This window comes from Panthera pardus, unplaced genomic scaffold (assembly GCF_024362965.1).
Source record: "Panthera pardus isolate Hobbes unplaced genomic scaffold, ASM2436296v1 HiC_scaffold_22, whole genome shotgun sequence".
Lineage (NCBI taxonomy): Eukaryota > Metazoa > Chordata > Mammalia > Carnivora > Felidae > Panthera > Panthera pardus.
This window is the reverse complement of record NW_026526788.1, coordinates 14,457,341-14,482,805: the sequence shown is the minus strand read 5'-3', so window position 1 is coordinate 14,482,805 and position 25,465 is coordinate 14,457,341. Positions and strand designations below refer to the sequence as shown.

At 44.4% G+C, this 25,465-nt stretch overlaps 1 protein-coding gene across 1 annotated transcript; it reads right to left on the bottom strand.

Moving 5' to 3' along the window:
- Positions 1-22,112: 22,112 nt before the first annotated feature.
- Positions 22,113-25,193, bottom strand: DKK1 (dickkopf WNT signaling pathway inhibitor 1). The gene is made up of 4 exons (XM_053910265.1): positions 24,718-25,193; positions 24,366-24,528; positions 23,060-23,203; positions 22,113-22,939 (listed from the first exon to the last, which is right to left on the bottom strand). Exons 1-4 carry the CDS (start codon positions 24,961-24,963, stop codon positions 22,686-22,688), a joined length of 807 nt encoding a protein of 268 aa, XP_053766240.1. The 5' UTR covers positions 24,964-25,193; the 3' UTR covers positions 22,113-22,685.
- Between the last annotated feature and the right edge of the window lie 272 nt (positions 25,194-25,465).

Sequence of the window (25,465 nt, the reverse complement as noted above, 5' to 3'; positions counted from 1 at the left end):
AGGTAGGTTCCCTTCCTATTATTAAAAACAAAATAACAGGGGCACTTGGGTGGCTTAGTTGGTTGAGTTTCTAACTGTTGATTTTGACTCAGGCCGTGATCTCACGGTTCATGGGTTCGAGCCCCAGGTCGGGCTCTGTGCTGATGGCTTCGAGCTTGGAGCCTGCTTTGGATTCTGTTGTCTCCCTCTCTCTCTGCCCCTCCCCCCACTTGCATTCTGTCTCTCTCTGTCTCAAAAATAAAATAAAAACATAAAAAAATTTTAAAAAGAGAGAGATGACAGAGACATGGTAACCAAGTGAAATACATAATTTTTTTTTATCAGACCTAGGATTAAAAGTAAAAGCGATAAAGGGCATTTGGGGGGTGGGGAGGGAGGGCAGCTAAGAAAATCTGACTACAGACTGCATATCAGGTCATATTTTTTACCTAGGTTAAACGTATTGGCTTTGCTATTCTGGAGCCTATGTCAGAAGGAGCATGTTCTCATTCTGGGGAAATACCTGCTGAAGTATTTAGGGGCCAAAATGCCACAATATCTTGCAATTTACCTTGAAATACTTCCGCTACATATACAATAGGACGGGAGAAATCAAATGGTAGAATGTTTACAGTTATGAATCTAGGTTAAAGATATTCGTGGTGGTATTCTCTCAACCTTTCCAAAATAAAAAAGTTGGAAGGAAAGTACAGAGTCAAGGTGAATGTTTTCAAATAGGGGAAATTTGTATGTATTTGTTGACTTGGAACATTAGCAACATTTTGGAGCTGATTTCAGAAAATATATATTATTCTATATATATATATATAATATATATTATATAACATAAACATATGTACATATATTTATCTATATATATAAAATCCCACAGAGCTATAAGAAAAGTGATCAATGCTTCTTTTTAGATTAACATTTAAAAAATCACATATTACATCCAGAGAACATTTATTGAGTCCTTACTATGTTCTTACTCCCTATTCAGGGTTATCACAGGTGAACTAAACTCTGTAACATTCTTGTGTGGTAGATACTATTATTCTTGATGTAAGGATGAGGGAAATGACAGGGAACTTGTGTAACTTGCTTAAGGTCTGGAACTAGTCTGTGTTAGAGCTGGATTCCGATTCCCGTCCAGAGCCTGAAACGGCCCCCATCAAATACTTGATCCAAAGAGAAAAGCCTGGAGTCTCAAACTCTAGCTGCTTCTGTCGGCCACTGACTAGTTATCTGATCTTGGGGAAGTTACCCAAAATGAACACAACAATCATAATACGCGCATTGGCAGCTTAGTATGGAAGAGCTAATTCCCCTGAAAACCCCTAGTACGGCACCTACGTTAAGGCCTGATAAACATTAGCCACTAGCAAGGACCATGCTCGCTGCTCTCGTGTTCTCTATCGCATCTCCACATACTCCACACAAGGCTTGCAAGGTGGGTTTCTCCCCTCCTACTGAAAGGAGGCGACAGGAACCACACTTCGAGCCAAGAGTCGAACCCGGGTCTGTGATAACGAAGGCCATGTCCTTTCTGCTACACCACGTAGGATTCTCCAAGCACCTTAGCGCTGTAGCGTGTTTCTCGAAGTTCCGATTTTTATTCTTCTTTAGTGAAATGGAGTAGACCCAAAAGGTTTCCTTTATTACAGAACAAAAGGTTATCCATAAACCCTCTCTTTGGTTTTAGATCAAGAGAATGATCTCTCACAACAATCTAGGAGTTAGCAGCAGATTTTATAAAGTATAAATTATAGTGGTAATTAACAATTTTTAGGAGAGCTCGTTCTGGCTTAGCCTTTAAATCCAAGAGTGCGCAGCACCCATTAAAATGCTTTTAACTCAGAAGCATTGGAAGGCAATTTGGCAGCATTTATTTTATAAACTTAATAGTGAAGGCCAAATAACAATCAAGATTAGAGTCTATAATTAGAAGTTCAAGGTTATCACTAAACATACTTACATCATTGAGATTCACACCTACGGCAACAGAATCAATAAATGTTCTGGCGATCCTCCTTTAGCTGTGAGGCAGTAAATGCACGAAGTGGCAACAGAATCAATAAATGTTCTGGCGATCCTCCTTTAGCTGTGAGGCAGTAAATGCATGAAGTTGCCTCTAGGCGCTGGCTTCATTTTCTGTGCACCTTGTGGCCTCTCCCACGAGACCTCTTCAGGGAGCAGCATGAGTGTTTCATTGTGGGTTTCTTCAAACAAGCTGGAGATATTATCAACTCTTTTTTGTTTTTGTTTTTTTCTCCAGTAGTGTTCACAGCAACATTGTATCACCTGTTTTTTGCATTCTATCTCCTGACCCCGGACCTGTTGTTTCCTCCTGTGGGAAGAGCCCAGGCAGGCTTAAAGATACAAGAGATATAAGTATCAGCACATTTGTATAACAATATCAGTGTCAGTTATTAAAAAAACCAATCATAGCAATGAAAGCCTCCTTATGAGTCTATATAATGCCTTGAAGTTGGTGACTTGATACTTCATCCAATACGATCAGGTGGCATATGTTTTCTATCTAATACATTCAGGGCCTTTATCACCTTGTACCAGGTCAGGGCAAAATCCATATTAAAGTTAAGGGCTATTAATGGATGCCTAGGTGGCTCAGTGGGTTGAGCCGCTGACTCTTGATCTCGGCTCAGGTCATGATCCCAGGGTTGTAACCTCACACCCCGCGTCCGATTCTACGCTGAGTGAGGAGCCTGCTTAAGATTCTCTTTCTTTTCTCTCTCTCCCTCTGCCCCTCCTCTGCTTCCACTCACGCCATCTCTCTCTAAAATTAAAAAAAATAATAATAACAAAACAATAAAGTCTAAGGGCTAAGAAATGATGAGGACCGTGAGATTATGACAGCAGTGAAAATAAATCACTGATCAGAAGCTAACACTGTTTCAAAATCTTGTCCCCCCTTTCCAATTTCCTGAGTTTAATTTCTAGGATAATTAATCAAGTGAAAAAATCTGTAATTATAGGACTCACAATTGTCAATGGTTAATACAAAACTATGAGGCAAGAAATGGCACAGAAATGCAAATTAATGTCAGAAGTTACTAAGACGTTAATAAAAGAAAATCACAATAATCAATTGCAATGAAAGGCTCCAATTAGACAGTGTTTACCTGGAAACTGTCCATTTACCATGAATTACAAGACGCGTTCTGCTCGATTTGTTCCGAGTGTGTTTTCCTTACCACTTCGGCCCCCCCCCCCCCCCCCGGCTTTTGTTTGGTTTTCTTTAGTTTTGAATGATGGTTGTTGGTCCCTCCCCATCCTCTCCCTCTGGCTCCTGTTCCTCACTGACATGCCTCCTGGGCAGATGTCCCCAGCCCTCCCTTCCCTGTCACAGGCTTGGAATCAGGTCTCAGTGCCCCTTCTTACATTCCCAGGACCTCTCTCCAGAGATGTGAATTCTGCTAGCAATTAGCAAGCCACACAGACAATTTTTTCTTTTTCTTTTCTTTCTTTCTTTTTTTTAAGATTGTCTGTGAGATTAGAATGTTTCTATTTATTTTGGGAACACAGAGTTGATCAGCTCTCACAGCAAGCAAGTTATTAGAACATTTTAAAAAGCAAATTTTTGTGTCTAACTTGTTTGCCACTTGGAGAGATCTTTCAAGTGTCAGTGGATTTAATATCTGTGTCTTCTTTTTCTCATGGAAATTTAAGGATTTATGGCTTCTTTAATGCAACATATTCTCCACTTTTATTTTTTTTTTTTTTAATTTTTTTAACGTTTTTTTATTTATTTTTGAGACAGAGGGAGACAGAGCATGAACAGGGGAGGGGCAGAGAGAAAGGGAGACACAGAATCGGAAGCAGGCTCCAGGCTCTGAGCCATCAGCCCAGAGCCCGACGCGGGGCTGGAACTCACGGACCGCGAGATCGTGACCTGAGCTGAAGTCGGACGCTCAACCGACTGAGCCACCCAGGCGCCCCCATATTCTCCACTTTTAAAAAAATGAGTAGAAATCCAAAACATATCTAATCAATTCCATATGCATTTACTGTTCATAAGAATTTTCCAGAAGAGTTATTGAAAATGCAGATTTCATGTTCTCCAAGTTTACATTTTAAGTAAGGACCGGGGTAATTTGGACGCAGGTTGCCCTCTTGGGGGAAAACTCACCTCATTAGTAGGGCTGTGAGGTCAATATGAATATTGTCAGATAATCTGATGCTCTAGTAAGTGGCCATGCCTTGGTTCCCGGTAGAAATTTGAAACTTCTGCCAAGGAAATTGGGCTTAATCAGAAAACTAGTGTGGTGACCATTAGCCATAAAAGAGATTAGAGAGCTCAGTTTGATAACAAAGACAGCAAAGGAATATGAGTGGGTAATAAATATTCCAAATAAAGTTAACTTTATTAATAAACAGTGAGCAAATGAAAACAACATGTGAGCTATTTTTACCCATTTGTTTGTTAAAAATTAGAACGAGGTAGTGTCTACCACTAGGAAAGATTCGAGGAGTTAGTTGAGTCTGCATGCAAACATTGATATAGGGATAGAATATGGTAGAACCTATAGGGAGGCAAGTAGCGACATCTACCAAATGCTGAACAAATTGTTCAGTGTTCGCAAGAATGCAGTATCAGAAGCCTATGTCGATCAAGAAGAAAATGACTAACAACCTAGCAACATACGTGCTATAGAATAGTACGAAACCTTCATAGAAGAATGTGGCAAACATCCATACATTTCATTTTGAATATGCTCCCAGACACATTTAGTGGACAAAAAAAGAGATCAAAGCCAATTAGGATAGGACTGTCTCATTTATACAAGGACAGAAACACTCAATAGTTCTAGCTAGGCAAGAGAAGGAGTTTAGGAGACGGGAAGGAAATCATGAAAGACGATTTTTAATCTATTTGTGTTTCAATTTTTTTTTTTTTTACAGCAAAGTCATATTCCCATCTCTCCTCTGAATTAAAAAGAAAAGGAGATGAAAAAAATAAGCAACAGATTCCAAAAGTAAGCAGATTTTAAAATACAGCAAAGCCTCACTAAGTTTAGGAACTGGGGGAGGGGTCTGCTTATGGGACATTTTTAACAACTGTGTTTTCCTCTTGATTTTTCTTTTTTCTTTTTTTTTTTTAATGTTCATTTATTTTTGAAGGAGAGAAAGACAGAGTGTGAGCAGGGGAGGGCAGGGAGAGAGGGGGTACACAGAATCCAAAGCAGGCTCCAGGCTCTGAGCTGTCAGCACAGAGCCCGACACGGGGCTCGAACTCACAGACCGCGAGAGCATGACCTGAGCTGAAGTCGGGCGCCCAACCGACTGAGCCACCCATGTGCCCCTCCTCTTGATTTTTCAACAGTAGTCTCCTATAAACTAAGATGTAAGTATTAATAAATAGAATGAAGCGCATCAATAAAAAGCTTAATCCATGGAAAAGCCAGTTCTATACAAAAATGTATCATCAGAAAGAGAAATTTTGCTTACAGCAACAATTGGTGAAATGTCTGTGGTAGATACGCGGAACGTAACAAAGCCTGAAACTCTGAAGACACTACGTTTCGTGGGAATATTATCGCTGCCTGTTAAATTTTCTTTCGTTCATTTCAGTTTTTATTGCAAAATGGTGTTTATCCAATAACTACCCTAAAAACATAGCTCGGCCCAGAACTCTCATTGTCTTAAAACCATTTGAAAACAGGGATTTTAGTCTGAATTGTTCTTGCTTTAAGAAATCCTGCAAACTAGAGGCTCCTGGCTGCTGGGTCAAGGCAGCGTGGGACTCTTGATCTTGGGGTTGTAGGTTTGAGCCCCACGTTGGGTGTAGAGAATACTCAAAATCTTAAAAAGAAAGAAAAGACAGAAAGAAAGATCCAACAAACTAAAAGGTCACTTCAAATGCCGTAAGAACTATCTATCTAGATCATTCAGAATTACAGTGTGAATCAGTAAAACCTGAATTAATATAGTTACATGACACTATGCACCATACTTTATTTTTTTTAAGTTTATTTATTTATTTTGAAAAAGAGAGAGAGAGAGAGAGAGAGAGAGAGAGCAAGCTGGGGGCAGAAAGAGAGGGAGACAGAATCTGAAGCAGGCTCCAGGGGCTACAGGGCTGGAACTCACAGACTGTGAGAACATGACCTGAGCCGAAGTCGGACGCTTAACCAACTGTGCCACCCACGCGCCCCAACATTTCATTTTTGAGAATCGGTTTTCAGCAGCAGCTGCCACCTACTATTCTGGCATCTACTGTGCTCTACGGTAAATACATATCCTGCCATATTTCCATTGTGTACGCCCCAAGGCCGGTCCGCAAAAAAAGTAAATGCAATACATTGATAGAACACATTCCCCTGGCTGACTAGGTTGGCAATTCCCTCCCACCGTGTGCTCTCAGTGAAAAGCGGAATCAACCAATATTCATGCGTGCTAGGTCAGAGATTGGAAGGGTCAGCATCGGAAAAAGAAAACAGTATCAAATTCCTAGAACAGTCGTGAACTTTGCAGCATATCGCAATCACCTGGGGAGATGTAAAAACTCCCAATGCCCGGGATTCACCCCATACCAATTACATCAGAATCTCCGTGTGTGGGACCTGCACGTCGGTCATTTTTTAGAGCCACCCAGGGGATCCGATTGGCAACTAAGAGAACCAGACTCCAAAGAACATTAAAGGCTTTCGAATCAGAACAGCCAGAGAAGGTACCATAGACATCACTTTGGATTAACAGGACAGTTGGTGTTTTGTTTAATGGGGGGGAAAAAAAACCACCCAAGATTTAGTGTACTAAATGAAGAACCACACTCTTAAGATTTTGACACCTGTGTCTTTCCCTGGGAATGAAATAATTAGAAGTTAGAACACCTGTGTGTGTTTTCCTCGCCTCAAATGAGATCAAGGTTCAATTATTTAGGGACTAGAGTCCAAAGAATCTGAAGGCACTAGAGAGCAGTCTAAGCAGGTTTGTTGGTTTTCTTTGGTACTTGCACAACTTTCTACATGCTCTCTGTGCCTTCTACAGCAGGTGTGTCCCCGGCAGCCGCGGAGCAAGGTTTTCACAGTCAAGGAATAGATGTCCTTGTTGCTGCTCCTTCCTCTTCTTTTAAGAAATAGACTTAGAAAGGCTTAGGGCCACAGGAGAGGTTTAAATTCACCACTAGAACAGATTCCAGCCATTTTTATTCAGACCGCAAGCTTTTCAAAAGTTCGATGGCTTTTAAGTGTCCCTTCAGGTGGGTTTGGTGTTTTGTTCGGTTTCTGTTTGTTTTATTGCCGAGTTGTTGCAGAGGGGAGTAAGGGACTGGGGATCAGCCTAGGAAGGTGAGCTCACCTGAATCGCATGGAGGGAGCTGCTTTTTGTCAAGACGGGGTCACCCCTGCCTTTCCTAGAAGTGGAGGGGGCCGCCTCGCTTCAGAGGCCCGGAGAATGGCCAACACAACCATATGTTCTCACTTTCCACTCTAATAGGCAACCACCTGACCTGGCTTAAGGAGTCACCAAGATGCATTTAAATGGTGTGGGGATAAAATCCGGGAGTGGAAAGACCTGTGGCTTGGGAAGGAAGAGGGTTGGCCACGCTTGGCGTGGCTTTTCCAGTCCCTCTTCCTCTTCCTCCCCTGGCCTTCCGTGTTCTGACCTGGAATCCGGAGACCAGCCTCAGGCCCCCTAGATGTACAACCTCCTCACTGCAGGGACATGGGTAAGTCTCCTGCCATCCTCGGGCTGTCCTCCCCATCTGTCACCTTGGGTCTGGCCACATGAACTCGGCTCCTTTAACCGCCTGGCTGGGGTTTGGTCTGGAGTAGAACATGACCAGGGCGCTTGGTGCTTCCTGGTAGGAGCTTATTTCCTTCTGTGGGTGGGTTTTCTAAACCAGCTACTTGCAACAATTCAGGCTGGGGGTGGCGAAGAACGTTAGCGAACAGGTCTAGGTCCTAGCTTCCTACTTCTGCATCCGACTGACCCTGAGTGAAAGTGTCCGGTTGTTTCTCCCTTTCTCCGTCTCCCCCCTGGGCTTGGTATCCTGGCACTGGGACAATGTGTTCGCGTAGAGATCGCACTACCAGCTTTCCGGAGTCACTATAAAAAATTGGGCGTCAGGAATACTTTGTGTGGGTTAAGGGCCCTTTTTTGGGGGTTGAGACCTCTCTCAAGTGGGACGCAAGAGGAGTTTGGACTCCTTGTTTTAAAATCCTGCTGAAAAGGAGGTCTAGTTTTGAAGCTTGTTTGTTTTTAAAAAAGTCTTTAATCTACATTTGGTGTCCTGGCTGTTAGGGGTCAAACATAGACGATAGTTACTTTGGTTTGGTTTAAGAAACTGTGAGAACACATACTTATTCTCGTTATCTGTGTTCAGATCTCTTATGAGGTTAATCCAGATTAATCTAGCTGAAAAAAGCAGCCTGTCATCATCCAAGAAACATTTTAATAGAATCAATCAGTGGCCACCATAATTACAATTATGAAGCCTCGAGTTAAGCTGATGAAAGTCTTCTTTCTTTCCCACCTGGTCCTTTCCCATTTTCTTTTTTTAATTGAGGTGTAATTGACATACCATGAGTTTCAGGTGTCCAACATAATGATTCTATATTTGTATATATTCCAAGATGATCAAACGCAGGTCTGGTTAACATCCATCACCGTAGATGGTTACCATAGACAGTTAAGTTTTTGTCCAAGTGATGAAAATTTCTAAGAACCACTTTCTTAGCAACTTTCAGATATACAGTCAGCATTATTGACTATAGTCACACACACCTTCCCCCCCACTAATCCGCTCTCTGGATCCATAAGCTCTTTTTTTGGTTTGTCTTCTGTTGCTGTGCTTAAGACTCCACATATAAGTGAGGTCCTACGGTATTGGTCTCACTTCACTTGGCATAATGTCCTCAAGGTTCGTTCAAATTTCCACAAATGGCGAGGTTTCATTCTTTTTTATGGCTGAATTATATTCGACCATGTGCGTTTTCTTTATCCCCTGCGCTACTGATGGACCCTTAACTTGCTTCCATAGCTTGGCCATCATACATGTGCTACAAACATGGGGTGCATATATACTTGTGGGTTAGTGTGTTCACTTTTCTTCAGATAAATCCCCTTAAGGGGAATTGCTGGATGATAGGGTAGCTCTATTTTTAATTTCTTTGAGAAATCTCTGTAGTGTTTTCCACAGTGGCCGCACCTGTTTGCATTCCCGCCCACTGTGCACGAGGGTTCCCTTTTCTCTGGGTTCTCATCAACCCTTGTTATTTCTTGTCGGTTGATAATGGCCATTCTGACAGGTATGAGATGGTATCTCATTATGGTTTTGAATTGCATTTCCCTGATAATTGATTGTTGCCACCTTTTCTGTCCTCATCTCTTGTGATCCTTTGTATTTCTGTGGTATCAGTTGTGACCTCGCCTCTTTCATTTCTGATCTTGTTCGAGTCGTCTTTGGGGAGATGAAAGGTTTGTCGATTTTGTTTACCTTTTAAAAAACCAGCTCTTCATGTCACTGATTTTTCTTTTTTTTTTTTTTTTTTTTTCCTATTAAGTCTCTATGGTCTCTAGCCCACTGAGTGGTGAATTGCATTCCATGCTCTGGGAAGAAAATTTTGTGAAGTTTGCACAGAAATACTAATCATGCTAATAGTGTGTGCATTTCCTCTCAGACCATCAATTTCTCGATTACAAAATCCTTTAACTGGTACTTCACTAGAGCCTCCTAGGACTGTTCTCTTCAGTTGATGAATCGCATCATGTTAAACTCCTTTTAAACCCTGACTTTCAACTAATGGTCATAATTCATCCTGCTCAATTCAGCTATGCATTTGGGGGGTTAGAGATGGGAGGGATTAAAAATATCCATATATTCTTTTTTTCAACTTTGCCATTCAGTGGTAAACTTACTACCCAAACTTCTATTGGAATTAGTCTCAGTCTTGGGTCTTGACACATAGGTCATGAAAGATTACCAACTCAAGAAATGCCCTAAGCATTCCCCAAGCTGCAATCCTTTGCAGGCAAGCCCAGGAAAGTTAAGGTCTAAATTAGAGTTTCAGAGTCAATATGGCCTTCCATATTCCATCTCAAGACTGAGGTGGAAACATCAATACTGCTACTTTGCCTGAAGTAGACAGAAATTAATGGTTTCCAGACTTGTTCCCATTGGAATTTGACAGGTGATTCTAAAGCTGATACCACACCCTAGACTGAGCCATCATAATCCCTTGGGATGGGTCACAGGTGTTGGTAGTGTTTGAAGCTCCCCAGGGGATCCCACTGTGAAAGCAAAATTTGGAACCACTGATTAATGGCATCCACAGAACTTTAGTTAGTTGGGGTATTGCCTGGATTTCAATCCAGGTGCTGAAAATCTCCTTCCATATCCCTTCAGGAAAGGGATATTCTCTAATAACGACAGTAGCTATTTTATGGTCAACCTATGAAACACATAAGACTAGAGTTCTCTGTGGCTACTTTGTCTCAATGAATGTGAATTACAACTTAGAGTAAAATTTCTTTTTACAAAAGTTTGGAAAAGTCCATCCATCCATCAAGGTCTTAAAACCATCTAATCATTATATAGAAGAAATAGTAAAATGCATAGGATTATTGTACAACAGAGGACATGAAGACATATTTTTAATGCTTTGTGATTATTCCTTTTTTGATTTAAAATTGTATTTATGTAACTAAATCAACAATAACCTATGTAAATCAGTAAGTAATTTTTGTCTGAATTTTAATTGAGTTAATTTTACTACCTAATTCTTTGTAATTGGGTAATTAAAAAAATCTTTTTTTAATGCACTTGAATAGTCTTGTGTGTGTGTGGGGGGGAGTAATGTAGTTACTGAACATTGTGGTATACTTAGGTATATTGTGAATAACATAAAGGCATATCCATTCAAGGGAAAACAGCAGGGGAGTTTACTGATGGGTATAGTCCTTAATGAGCACATCTTACACAGCAAGCCTAGGATGGAGTTCTGTGGCTAGAAAGAAGAAGAAGACTTTTGTACTCCTGAAGCTTACAGTTGAATGGGAAAGACCGCCATTTTAATAAAGACCAAGATAGCTCATTAGCATTGGAATAAGAGCTATGAAAAAGAACTTGGGAGAGCACGTGAGCCGTCTAACTCCTAATAAGTGACAGGTCTGGGAAGGCCTCCCTTCAGAAGCCGAGACAGAGACAAAATCGTCATCAGGAGAATGGGGAGGGCTCCTGTGAAATGCTGGAGTTCGTCTGAGTTTAAAACTGAGTAAAACGAGTTTTCACCAAGAAGTATCTGCAAATGTATAAAGTTTACTCGCACGCCTGAAAAAAAAGTTACCATTTTTGTCACCATTGACATCAAGTGGGCTTTGGGGCCACAGGCACCCTGATCTCCACCCTTCTCTGCTACCTTGCAGCTGTAAGAGCTTAAGGACCCTCTTTTGCCTCTCAGCATCTCCTTGTCTCCCTGTTTTGTGGATACAGTGAACATTTCCATGTCCTGCTGGGGTCATTGACAGAATCACCTGGAATTATCTATTCACTCAAGGCTCAAGTATTGATGTAGGAATATCCAACCAGTGGTTGGTTTCTTTCCACGTACCCTCTATCTAGCTCTTCTGCTGGGAGTGAAGCATTTTGATTAAGGGGATGTAGAGCAGTAGGTTCCAAAATTAGAATCCATTCCAGTATCAGTGGAAGACCTTTAAGAGAGACAGATGGGTAGGCCAATCCTAAGAGATTTTGACTGAGGACATCTTGAAAGTTGAAAGTTCCCTCAGGTGTGAGAGAAGGTGAGCTGCGTTGAGGACGGCTTACCTAAGAAAGCTCTAAAATTCTCATCCCTTTTGAAATGTACTCAGGAGTATCTGTAGGACTAAAACTGAACACCTTGACCTCTTGAACATAAATTGACACGGAAAAGCCTTCTTGATGTCAGAAGACACGACACCATTGTAATGTGACGACAGCATCCTGAATGAACAAGAGGTCTGAAATTCTCTTCACACAAGGACGCACTGAAAACCCCTCCACACTGGAGTCTATGCAAAGATGTGGCAGGATAACCACTTAGTAGGCTAGTCCTTACTTTGTGCCCGGCACTATCCTAAGACCTAAAACCATGTGTGGATTCAACCTTGACTCCAAGTTCTACCTCAGAGTTGTGAGTCTATCATCCATTTTGTGCTCTAAGGAAAACTGTCCCTTAAATCCTGAGTTTCAGTATCTTATGTGTGTCTGAGCTATTTCTAGCTCTTAGGATGAATCCATGATCATAATTACACTAGATAGTTTTCTTCGAGAAGCTGAAACAACTCTGGCCTCAATTGTTAATAAATAGTAAACGGTAACCATCTGTATAGTTATCACTACACAGGGTTTAAGGTTTTGAAGGCTGGGCTTAAAGGCAATTATAATCAGAATGCAAAAACATTGGAAACCCGGTACACATTGTGTATAGGTGACTTGGCAACTGGCCTTAAACGTGAGGATTTTATCCTAGTGTAGTTTAATATATTATGGTACAGAAAGCATCCTCTTGTAGGAGGGAAAGAGCATACGAATCTGACCGTGACTTTAAACTTTAAACTTTTTAATTCCTTAAAACTCCCTAGCCAAGAAAGAGCTTACACTATTTTTCACTTTAAAAGGGTTTACTTTCAGTTTTATTTATCTAGTATTTACCTCCTTTTGTTCAACACCAGAGCATTACATCTCCAATATGTGTTTAATGGAATTTCATAAAAACTGTCTCAATACAGAAACTGGATACTGCATTTTCCCAAGTCACCAGATAAACCTTTGGCTTATTTTTTTTTTTTAAAGTTGGCTTATTTTAAGAGACCAAGAATGAGTGGGCATAGGGCAGAGAGAGACAGAGGGAGAGAGAGAGAATCCCAAGCAGGCTCTGCACTGTCAGCATAGAGCCCCGTGCCGGGCTCGAACTCACGAACCGTGAGCCAAAATCAGGAGTCAGATGCTTACCCGACTGAGCCACCCAGGTGCCCCTGGCCTATTCTTAATGTAACTGTGAAACGACTTGAGAGAGCTACAGAAGTTTCAGATGGTCGAATAACCAGCCCTATTAGTGGTGGTGAAGAGCCTCGACGTTGGAGCAGATTTCCTGGTTTCAGATCGTGGCTCTGTTGCTTAGTCATGCCACGACCTCCGGTGAACACCTTGAGCTTTCTTTGCCGCGGTTTCCTCAACTATAACGCAGGAGTAATAAACAACCCTACCTCGGGGAGAGGTGAGACTGGAGTGAAGAAGCCTATGTGGCTTCACCTGAATGAGTCCCTGGTACCTGAAAGGTGTTCTGAGCAATTGCTGCTGTCCTGGTCCCTTCTTGCCAGTTGTATTGCTTACGTGGGAACAGGTGTCACTTGTGACGGCCCCAGGTATGGAAAGTAAAACCTTGAATCCCTCCAGCTAGTCCAACACAGCGGTGCATGCTCTGACCTTTTCATACAAACGCTAACCGTGTGGATTGACTCCCACCCCACAGCTCTGTGCCCATAGTGTTTACCCGACCAAGGGTAGGGGAAAAGGGAGGATCTGGGAAGAGAACAAAGGCAAGGAAGGAGGAAGATAAAGCTTGAGGTGTGCGTTAGTTAAAGTAAAACAAAACCCCCTAAATCCCCGGGGCTTATCACAATTAAAGTTTATTTCTGGCTCCGAGAAGAGGCGGGAGGGGGCAGGGGGAATCTGATGTTACCACTTAGAAACCCAGCTGGAAGAGGCTCAACCTGCAAGGCTGTCCTTGTTGTCCCGGAGAAGCTAGTGCAGAGGGGGTGTGTGTGTGGTTTGAATATAAAAACTTATTTTTAAGTCCAAGTGTGCAACAACGAAAACCTACAGAGTACAGATTTTCCCATCGCAATCTGTTGCTTTACCCGATGTTTTGAAAACACCTTCCTTCAGTCATTATAAAATGGTTAAAATACGACAGAAGTTAAATCTGTAAGGAAGCCCAGTGGACCAGACGCTTCGTCAGGACTTGTGTGTTGGTGGTTCTGTGTCCATCCACCCCACGCCATCCCTCTCCACTCAAGCCACCTTGCCCAGAGTAACCTCCACTGCCTCCACCTCCACGGCCATAGCCACCCAAGCCATCAAGGTGCCATGTCCTCCACTGTAAATGTTACCCATTCCCGTTGTTCCGACAGACCCACGACCTCCCCGATGACCCACTCCAACTCTGCCATAGCCTCCCACTCCAGAACCTCCCATTCCAGAGCCGCCTCCAGGAGAATTCAAGAAGAGTTCAATGTACCGATGTGCGTGTGGTTCTTTTCTTCAGATGTGGCAGCTATAACATGTTCGTGTGTCACAAGTTCCACGTCTGCGTCTCCTATGGCTCTGCCGTCAGCTCCAATATCCACATGCACTCGCATTGGATTTAGGGGTGAGAAGACACGGGCGGTGTCCTCTTCAGTTGCACAAAAACCAGTTATGTGGCTGCACCTGACTGCAAGGGAGGCTGGGAATGTTCTTAGGAGGGAGGGAAACCTGGTTTGGTGAATAGCTAACCATTTCACCCTTGAGGTTGAAAGGGACAGGGTGGGAGACTACAGCTGCAAAATATTAGGGAATCAGAATTCAATTTATTATTTTTTTTTTTATTTGGAGAGAAAGGAGAGAGAATGCCACGTAGGCTCTAGGGTCAGCATGGAGCCCTACTTGGGGCTCGATTCAGGACCCGTGTGATCAAAACTGAGCTGAAATCAACAGGGGGATGCTTAATCAACTCCGCCACCCAGGTGCCCCTAGAATTAAAAAGAGAAAACCAGTGCGAGCTTTATGAAAAGAGTAAGGGAAGGAAGAAACCAGGAAAGTAGGAATAGGGTTCCTTGAAGGGAGAGAGGTGGTGTGAACAAGGAGAAAGTTGTCAAATGAAGTGTTCATCTAAGAAAGTTATTGGCCAGTTTCTGAATTTTGCTGGAAAGGGAGCTCCGTCTTAGAAATGGGGAAGTTCTCACTTTCTGTCCTCAAACATTTTCTGCAATAGCCACTTGAGTGTTTGAACCTAGCAGCGCTTGGAGCTGCTTGATGAGGAAGATAATCGAGACTGGCGATAAAACTCCGAAATGTGCCGAGCTCCCTGAATAAAGAACGTCCGTCCTCTTCCTTGTCTCTAGCTTTTCCTTTAAATTAGCTATAAAACTCAGTCCCCCTGCCCCTAAAACCGGAAGCCACCCTGTCTGAGTGTCTGCTCACAAGAAGGGGGAGCTTTTTCTCAGGAACAAAGCTGTCTCAGTAACATGTCCTGCTATGGGTTTATGTATGTGCGTGACTTTTGTACCATATGAAAGATCTCACAGTACAGAATAAGGAGGGGGGGAAGTTGATCAATTATAATGGGCAGTGATGATTTCTTTTGCCTACTTCCTATTCTTCCTTCTGGATACTTTAAAGTATTTTTTTAAGTACATTTGTAATCTTACTGAAATTTTCACAAGTATTCTTATTTTTCCTTTTATTTCTTCATTCAACAAACAATTGGTGTGGGGCCTCCCTGTACCAGATTTCGTTCTCCCAGTCCGTATTGCTTGAATGGAAAACAGTTTGGTCAGCAGAGGAGGGATGTTTGGCTTTTCTATAGTTTGTGGGAAATGAAGGAATAACTGTGCTGCTCGTAATTTTGCTCCTCAGAACGAGCTATATCAAGGTCCTTGCTTTCACGTGTAGAAAAGTTCACAAGGAAATGTCAGCTTCAGTCCTACCTTGCCTGATTGCCCCAGGAAAATGGAAAATAATGAAAAGAGACTCAATAGTTGCTATAATGCCACCTTCCAGATATGGTCCTCTAGACTTAACTATTTGGTGTTATTACAAATAACTCCGATCCTACTGCGTATGTTCTGTAATCTGCTTTTTGCTTTTTTCAAAGGTGCTAACATGGGTACATAAGGATTATTTCTCTGGATCACTTTAATGATTGCAGAATATTTTAAGGACCTGTTACAAACTACGTAAACCATTCTCTTACAGGACCTCTAGTTCATTTTTAAGTTTTGCCAATATAATGTCACCGTAGACAGACTTCTGTAGGCATCCGTGATTCTGAGAGTAAATTTCTAGAAGTTGCTGGATCAGAGTTCTCATGGTTTTGAAACCCCTGCCAGATTTCCTTTCAGGAAGGTAGCTCTCACTGTGGTTCCTCCTAGCAGTGTGTGTGAGAGTGTCTAGTTTTCTGCACCTATGCTGAGACTAAGTATTTTCTTTCAAATTTATTATCATAGCTGACCCAGTGGTACAGTTGTTCCAGGGGTACAGCAGAGTGACTCGACAATTCTATTGGTTACCCGACGCTCGCCGTAAGTGTGGCCCCCATACAACATCATTACGATCTTCCTGACTGTATTCCCTGTGCCATACTTTGCCTCTCCGTGACTCCTTTTTGCCGTAGCTAGAAGTTTGTCCTTCTGAATCTCCACCTATGTCACAATCTCCATCCCCCTCCTTCCCTCTGGCAACCACCAATTTGTTCTGTATTTAAGAGTCTGGTTTTTGTTGGTTCGTGTGTTTTTCTAGACTCCACGTGTAAGTGAAAGCATGCAGTATTTTGTCTTTCTCTGACTTACTTAGCATAACACTCGAGGTCCATCCGTGTTGTTGCAAATGGCAAGATCTCCTTTTATTATGGCTGAGTAATATTCCTGTGTGTGTGTGTGTGTGTGTGTGTGTATACACGTACGTACACGTATATGCCCCTTCTTTATCCATTTCTCTCTTGATGGACCCTTCAGTTCCTTCCTTATTTGGCTATTGTAAACGATGCTGCATTACACACAGGTGTACATGGGCCTTTTTGAATGTGTTTTCATTTTCTTGGGGTAAACATCTAGCACCTGAATTACTGGCTTGTATTTCTATGTTGAACTTTTTGAGGAACTTCCATACCTTCTTCCACTGTGGCTGCACCAATGGACATTCCTGCCAACAGTGTGGGAGGGCTCCTTTTTCTCTGCATTTGCATCAACACTGCCAGCACGGAGCCTGACGCAGGACTTGATCCTACGAACCACGAGAACATGACCTGAGCGGAAATCAAGTGTCGGACGCTTACCTGACTGTGCCACCGAGGCACCCCATTTTTTTTTTAGACTAGCATTCTGACAGGTGTGAGGTGCTTTTATTTGTGTTTCCCTAATGATGAGTGATATTATCTCTTCACCTGTCTGTTGGCCACCTATGCTCTCTTGGGAGAAATTTTTATTCAGGCTTCTATCCATTTTTAACTGGATTATTTGGGGTTTTTTGGTGTTGAGTTGTAAAAATTCTTCATACGTTTCGAATATTAACCCCTTGCTGGGTATATCCTCTGCTAATATCTTCTCCCATTCGGTAGATTTCCTTTTTGCTTTGTTGGTTTCCTTTGTTGTGTGAAAGCCTTTTATTTGGTGTAGTCAAGACTAAGTATCATTGCCTGCTTTTAATTTAAACTTCAGAGTGTCACAGATTATGAAACACTTTAATAATAGAACTCTTCGTAAAAGTCACTTCTGCTCATGAGGATAAAGTTAGTATGAAATATTGTGAAATGTATTGCAGAGAGATCATGCCTTGCCATGTTTCATGTCTTCAGCTGACTTTACTTTTTACTGCAGAATTTATTTAATAGTTTCTAATGGCAGGGGTTGGTTGCTCCTGGCCTTCCAATGCAAGTTTACACTTATTACTATTTACAGACCGTGTCATGTTATTTTAGTTTATCTTACTTTTGGTCCCATTATTTTAATTATACCTTGGGCAAAAACCTAGGATTTGTGAAAGCTGTTCATTAATTACATCAGTCGAAAACAGAATCCTAGGAAACATAATTTTTCAAACTCCCAACTCCACCTAATATGACCACTCTTAACGGAAATGAAGTAATGTTCTCCTTACTTTATAACTTTTGGCAAAACAAAACAAACCTGTCTTTCGAGGACAAACTAGTAGTCTTTTGAGACAAATTGTGTCTCAAACAGATTGTCTGAAACTTCCATGACTACCCAACATGGTAGCTGTTGCTGAAAATGGAGAGTTTTTATTGTTTTGTTTTGTTTTGTTTTGTTTTCCTAGATCACAAACATCGGAGCGGTCTTCCTCCCAGATACCAACACTCTAACCAGAGTGAATTAGTGCCCCTTTACAGGGTGTATTTTTATTTTCATAGCGTTATAATTTGGCTCACATCGCTTCCTCTGTCTTCAGTATCTTTCTTCTTTGTGAATTCCTTCTCATCCTTCAGAAGTAGTATGTGGTGAACATGACCTGTGGTACCTGTTCCTACACTCATTCTTGTAGAACTATCAAAGTTCTTGTCAGTGGTGGACTGGATATAGTTGGCAGGTTAGATTTTTAGGATCAGGGTGGGCAAGCTAGCCAACTGGACCAGAGTTGGACCCCTAATCAAAGCTGAGCCAGTCAGAACCATAGGGGAAGAATCAGGGTCTAAGTCTGAGAGACAAAGCAGTTTGCTAAGCTGACCTGAGCTAAAAAAACACTTATAACAAGGACAGAGTGCATGCCAGGATGAGGGGCCACAGGACTGTGCAAATTATAGTAGAGCAGAAATCGTTAGCAAGTGAACGAAGCCAGTCTGCAGAATGGCTTCTATGCTGATTTATTTTTTGTTTTTGTTTTTGGGAGAGGTATCACTCCAACCCATGCCTCCTGTTACTTTTTCTGGTTTCAATGGTTTCTCTTCCTTGAAATAAAAAGACCTTGAAGATGGTTCACATATCACTGTCCTGAAAGCGTTTTATGAGGACCTACAGGCTAACTTTTCCATCTGTATGAATATATATCAGGTATCACTGTATATACTCTCTATAGTAGTGTCCTATAATATACAGGTTTTATCATCTAATAATGAAGACCTAAAATGGAGTACTTTGAGCTAGATATAATGCTAAGTATTGATAATGCATGCATTATCCTCCTACCTATACTCTATGTTGGAGTTGTCTCCACATTATCCATGAGGTGATACATCTTTGTCCAACACCATGCAGTTAGGAACAAGGAAGTCATGATTCCATCCAGCTCTGTCTGACTCCAGATACTGTTTCTTTTTTTAATGTTTATTGATTTTTGAGAGGGAGAAAGAGACTGGGGTAGGGACAGAGAGACAGAGGAAGAGAGCGAAACCTTCTCTCTGTGCTCAGCATGGAGCCCAACTCACGAACTGGGAAATCACGGCCTGTGCCCAAGTCGGATGCTTAACCCACTGAGCCACCCAGGAGCCCCTCAGATTAGTACTTTGAAAGTTGGGAAAATGGCAATCCAGAACTCCGTAGGACACATTTTATAAGCCTACTGGTAACACTGTCCATTTCTCATTAAAACCATTTAAAAAAGTTGGTAGCATGATAAAGTTAGTTCAACAATGAAGGAAAATGTAATGATTTCACGTGAAATTTTCATGAGTGGCAATGAGCATTAGTTTGTGCAATTAGAAATACTGACACTAATAAAACTGGTAATTGTATAATTACGTTACTCCTCCCAGGACTTGGTTAGCACGCTTTGATTTGCCATGGGAAAAATCCATACGGTGTTGTGATGTGCTGAATTCTGAATAATCCTATTTGGGCTGCAAATGTGTGGCATTTCCTCTAAACCGTACATCCCTGTTCTTGCTCTATCAATAGATTTTGGGTTAAACAAAATGGGAAAATCAAGCTCGTAAAGTAAAACAAGAAAAAAAGGGATGAAGAAAAGACTTGCTTGGGATTTTATTTAATAATTACTTTAAAATGAAAGGAATTAGAGCAAGTCTACCTTTAACTGAATGCCAGAGATTACTGTGAAATTGTTGGGATAAGCCTGTATTTCCCTCTTCCTCCTTTGGTACAATTTAGCAAGAGTTTAATCCTCACTCGATCAGTGATAAGCAGGCATCTTGACATGCCCATGCCTCCCCTCAGCTATAGAAAACAAGCTTGATTTCAGATTTCGCTTCAAAAATTTGATCCTACAACTCGGAACTTACCCTACAACTTGCTTTATCCTATGACCGTACCAGCACAAGAACACACGCACACAAATTGTGTGCTTGCAGCATATTAGCTACAGCAGAACCACCGGGAAAAGAATGAAAAGGTCTCCATGATGACTAGATAAATTACGGTACAGCCATCCCAACGTATCACACGGTTACTGCGATGGGAACGATGCGCACGTGGAGAGAAGCCTAGAATGATCTTCAAGACGCGTAAAGTAAAAAGAGCAAAACACAGGGCCATGTGTAGAGGATGCTCCCATTAGATAAAGTGCCCTGTGAACGCATCCCCAGACCCTTGTGTTTTCCATTCGAAGAAATGAGGGGCGCCTGGGCGGCTCAGTCGGTTAAGCCTCTGACTCTTCATCTTGGTTCGGGTCATGGTTGGTGAGGTCCAGCCCGGAGCTGGGCTCTGCACTGACAACACAGAGTCTGCTTGGGACTCTTTCCTCTGGCTGCCGTCCCCTCCCTCAAAATAAACACTTGAAAAACTTGTTTGGAAGTAAAATCATAAATGGTAGCAATCGCTGTCTAAAATGTTGACTATTCTTTGAATGATCCGCTTCTGCCTTTGTGGTGTCTGGGTTCCATGTCCCAGTCGCCATTAGTAGCTAATGAAGGATCTACAGTTTCCTTGATGTTTTTTGCACCTTCACAAATACGCAGAACTTCTTTTTGATGGAAATCCCCTCCCAGCCCCTCCCTCTCAGATAGAAAGAGGGGGCATCCCTGCTGGGTTGGGTTCTCCTGATCTCCCCTCCACCCCCCGCTCCCCCATCCCAAATGGGAGCAAGGGGCAGAGGGAACATTGATGAGCTGAGATGGACAGACATCTACCTGGGCTCCTGGAGAGAGGAAGGGGTGTCCTAACAAGGCCCTTTAAATGCTTGCTCCTTTCCCCTCTTGGAACAGACCCTGCTTTGTTTTTGAGGAAAGGGTTTCCTGTTGTGGCTCCTCCATTGGAGACCCTGGGCCTCAGAACTGGCCTTCCTGGCACTTGAGCCAACAGCACATATAGACAATGTCTCTCCAGGGTGAGGAGGCTGGAATCTGGAGACAAAAGGGTTGTAACAGACATCCTGCCAGTTGGCTTGTCCCCGAAGAGGGAACCCAACCTCAGGTCTCCTTGGCGGAGCCCCTTGAAATTGAACCACTCCCAGGAATACAAAACCAACCAGCCTCCTAGGAGGTCTGTGTTAGGTAAGAAACTTTTGGGACAATTGATCAATGATTGTCCTTGGGAGTGCCTTCACCCCAGCATTTGGTGGTCTAGGTATAGATGAGAATATTACAGAACAAGTCTAAGCGGGGACAGGCTCCTCTCCCCTCCCCCTGGATCAGAGTGGCCGGTACCAAAGCGGGCAAGGAGAAATGCAAAGCCAGTTTAGATCTCATTTCTGTGACTTTTCTTCTCAACAATCGATCTCTATATCCTCTTAGAGCCGGTTTCAGGGGTGTAAAAATGGAAATATTTACCTCACCTAGTAAGACCAGGAAATCAGGGCATAAGAGAGGATTCTCAGTTTTTACTAATTAGAACAAGTCCTCCTGGCATGAAGTAGTAGTTAAGATGCTTCAAATTTACTAATTTCGTACAAAATCTGCAAATATGTATCAACTGTATTTACACACACACACCATTCCTGCCAACCATCAAGTACTTTCTTTGGTATTTTGTGGGAGATTTCCTTTTACTCCTCAGTAGTAATTAACTATTTGGAAACTATTTTTTAGTGTTTATATTTGAGAGCGAGAGAAAGCACATGAGTAGGGGAGGGGCAACGAGAGAAAGACCCAGAATCCTAAGCAGGCTCCAGGCTCTGAGCTGTCAGCACAGAGCCCAATGTGGGACTCGAACTCGCGAACCATGAGATAATGACCTGAGCTGAGATCAAGAGACACTTAACTGACTGAGCCATCAAGGTGCCCCAGAAACTATTCTTGAAAGTAGTAACGTCAGATTCAATTTCATGATTATAGCATGGTGATTTGAATTTGTCAATGGAGACCATGTTTCTTTAATCTAGAATTGACCATTACTGTAGGACATTTAGACAATATCTTCCTCTGATCATCTTTAAACATGTTACCTTTCTGTCCCTGTAGTGCACATGCCCACACACACCCTTTTAAAAATCACAATGCCAAAATGTATTTGTACTTGTAACATTTCACGGTATTAAATGTCAAATTTTATTTCAAGCACTATCACAGCCTAGAGAGAAACATAATCTAAGCACTGAGATAGTACATTTCAGAAAATAAGCGAGTATGTCCATGATTAAGTTTAGATGCCTATTGTTGGCCATTCCGAAAGCTTCTTGCATTCTGGAGTCTAGAATTAAAAGGGAAAGGGTTATACATTTAGCAAGTAGAAGCTGAAGTTATTTATTTCAATTCAATATAGAACATCAGTCAAGATAATCAATGTGTACAAAAATTTACATAACGGGAGAAACAATGGACAATGCAGCACCTTTAGAAAAATAATTAAGTCTTGTCGCATTTACAGGTAAGTGCCACCCTGAGCATTTACAACACAGTAATTTACTGCAATCAACGACAGGCGAGTTCCATAAAGAAACAAAGCTCTTACACTCCAGGTTTTCAGAAGGTATTATTGGAATGCTTGATCATAACCACAGGATTTGTACATCCTTTAGGACTGAGCTGACCAAAGTCACGAAAGGTTTTCATCGCATATATTCTATAAAAGGAGTCCGCTGTGTTTGGACGGCTGGCTCAGTGTCTCTGACAGGTGTGAAGTCTTGAAGAGTTACTGGCTTGTTGGTGATCTTTCTGCATCCGGCAAGACAGGCCATCTCCGCAGTAACATCGCTGGAATATCTCCAGCCCGTGGGAGCCCTTTCTCCTGTGCTTTGTGCACACTTGACCCTCTTTGAGGACAGGTTTACAGATCTTGGACCAGAAGTGTCGGGCACAACACAGCCCCGTGGCACAGTCTGACGATCGGAGACAGACGGAACCTTCTTGTCCTGGAAAGCGGGAGACAGCAGAAAAGGACACGGTCACTACTAAGCCTGCGTCATTTCACGGAGGAAAGCCTGAGGGCACCTGGGAGGTGCTGACAAAGAAGGAAGGTGAACTGGCTTTACCTTTGGTATGATACAGTTTCGAGGGCAGTGTAGTTCTTCGGGAATACCCATCCAGGGTGCTGTGATCGTTACCAATGCTTTCGATAATGGTTTCCTCGATTTCTCCTCGGTGGAAAGGACTGTGATCAGAAGGCATACATATCCCTACGGGAGCAGGAGACGACAGTAACACATCACAGCCGGGAGTTAATCACCCACAGCTTTGAGAGCCCGTTCTGCCTGCACCAGCTTGGGATGCCTCGTTGCGGTGACATGACTTGAAACACAAGCCACGCTCCCTCCTTAGGGTTAACGCCCCCAGATGGACGGAAGCATCGATGTGCGTACTGTGCTCTCGCAAGCAACAGCCCTGATATAGCCGCCTGAAATACTTTTCTACCAACTGTGGTGGTGGCAGGGAGATTTCTGCCCATTTTAATATCCCCCTTGGGGTAGAAAATAAAATTAGCCACTTACAAACTTGTCCTTAAAAATAACTTCTCTGCCCTGAGGCTGGCCGGACCCATATAGGACCAGGTTACACTAAGGCAACACGAGCTCCCTGGAAGGTGACGATCTCACCCACTAGTTATTTCCCTGTATAATTTCTCTATTACAGAGACTCGCTTAGTTCATCCCTGAGTATTACTGGGTCCTGCAGAGGGTCGCCACCCTTAGGTTTATTTCTGGAGACTTCTTTGAGTATAGGAGCCTATCCCTTTCAGACATTAAGTTTCAGTGCATCTGTGCTGGGGGGAGGAGGACTGATTTTAAGGTAGCAGGAGGTGGAGGCAGGCGTGGGGGGGGGGGGGGGGCAGCGCCAGGCGTGGTTGGGTACCAAGATCCCCCTTAAGGGGGGGGGCCAGCCCAGAGAAACCCCTGTCTCCGGCCTGATACCAGTGTTAACGGGGTCGCCAGAGGGAAGCCAGTGTGGCAGAGCCATGAGAGACCCTGTTAAGAAAATGGACAGGGTGCTGAACGCCCAGGCCGGTCCCCCAGGGCACGGTGAGCGTGTCCAGGGGGCCCCATCTTCTGTCCCTGGGGACGTCAGGGCGCTCTCTAGACACGTTTTCACGGAAGGGTTCCCTCGGAGGTGAGGAGTCATGCTAAACGGGCGAGGGGCGCGGGTGAGGACGAGGCGCCCCGAGACCTCCGCTCTCCCCTCCCCCCCCCCCCCCCCATTACGCCCTCGCAGCTCGTCAGGGCCACCTCCAGGCAAACCCACTCGCAGGTGGCGCCGTCGCGTTAGCCAAGCCGGGAGCGTTTGCGTCCCTTCCTCAGGCGGCCCGCTTCGAGACGCTGGTCCAGGAGGGACTTGGGGACTCACCGTTTTTGCAGTAGTTTCCCGGGCAGCACATAGCGTGACGCATGCAACGCTTTCTGCGCTTCCTGCAGGCGAGACAGATCTGCGCGCCGGCGCCGGGCCCGCGGGGGGGGCTGGCGCAGTACTCCTCGGTGCCGCACTCCTCGTCCTCAGAGCAGGGGTACGGCTGCGGGGGCGGGGGGGGGCGGGGGTGAGGCACCTGCGCGTCCGAGGACCCGTGCCTCCGCGCGCGCCTCTCCAAAGCCGCGGCGCGCGCCGCCCCACCTGGGACGCCCCACCCCACCTCACCCCACCCACCCACCGACCCCAGCCCCTGCGGGGTCGCAGCGTGCCCGCTCCCCGAGCCCCCGCTCACCTGGTAGTTGTCAACGGTCTGGTACTTGTTCCCGCCCTCGTACGGGATCCCCGGGGCCGCGCTGACCGCCGAGCCCGGGTGCCCGGCAGCGCCGCCCAGCGCCGGGGGCAGGTTCTTGATGGCGTTGGAGTTGACGAGGACCGAGTTCAAGGTGGCGCTCACTCCCAGCTGGAGGTGACCGCAAAGGGCCGCCGCTGCCAGGGCGACCAAGACCCGCGTGGCTCCCGCTGCGCCCAGGGCCGGCATCGCGGAGGGGCTCCGGGGAGGGCGGGCAGGGACGGCGGGAACCGGTGGCACTGTGCAGGGGGTGGGGGTGGGGGCCTGGAAGCCGCGGCGCACGGCTGCGGTCAGCGCCCCGAGAGCCTCCCGCGGTCCCCGAGTCCCCACTGCGGGTGCAGGTCTGCGCCGCCACCGCCGCCGCGGCTGCCTTTATACCGCGGGCTTGAGCATCCCGGCCCCTCGGGGGAGACGACAAAGCAGGGATGGGATTTCAAAGCGCTGGGAGGGGCCGGAGGGTGTGTGTGTACACGGGGGGGGGGGGGGGTGGCTCGGCAGTCCCCACCCCGCCCTCCCCGGCGCGGCCGGTCCCCTGGCTCAGCTCGCTTCGGGGCGCAGACGACTGGAGCGGACGCGGGCGGAGGGAGGGACCCGGGGCCCCCCGCGCCCTCCCCTGGCGGCCGGGGTGGTGCTGTCGGGATCGGAAGCGCTTCAGAGAGCGCAACGGTGGTGCTCCCCCAGGCCACTTCGT

Bases quoted from the DNA above. Each gene is read 5' to 3' on its own strand.
- DKK1 (XM_053910265.1), bottom strand. From the start codon at position 24,963: ATGCCGGCCCTGGGCGCAGCGGGAGCCACGCGGGTCTTGGTCGCCCTG. The intron at 24,529-24,717 runs GTGAGCGGGGGC...CCGCCCCCGCAG, and splicing joins AGACCGTTGACAACTACCAG to CCGTACCCCTGCTCTGAGGA. The intron at 23,204-24,365 runs GTGAGTCCCCAA...CTGCTCCCGTAG, and splicing joins GGGAAACTACTGCAAAAACG to GGATATGTATGCCTTCTGAT.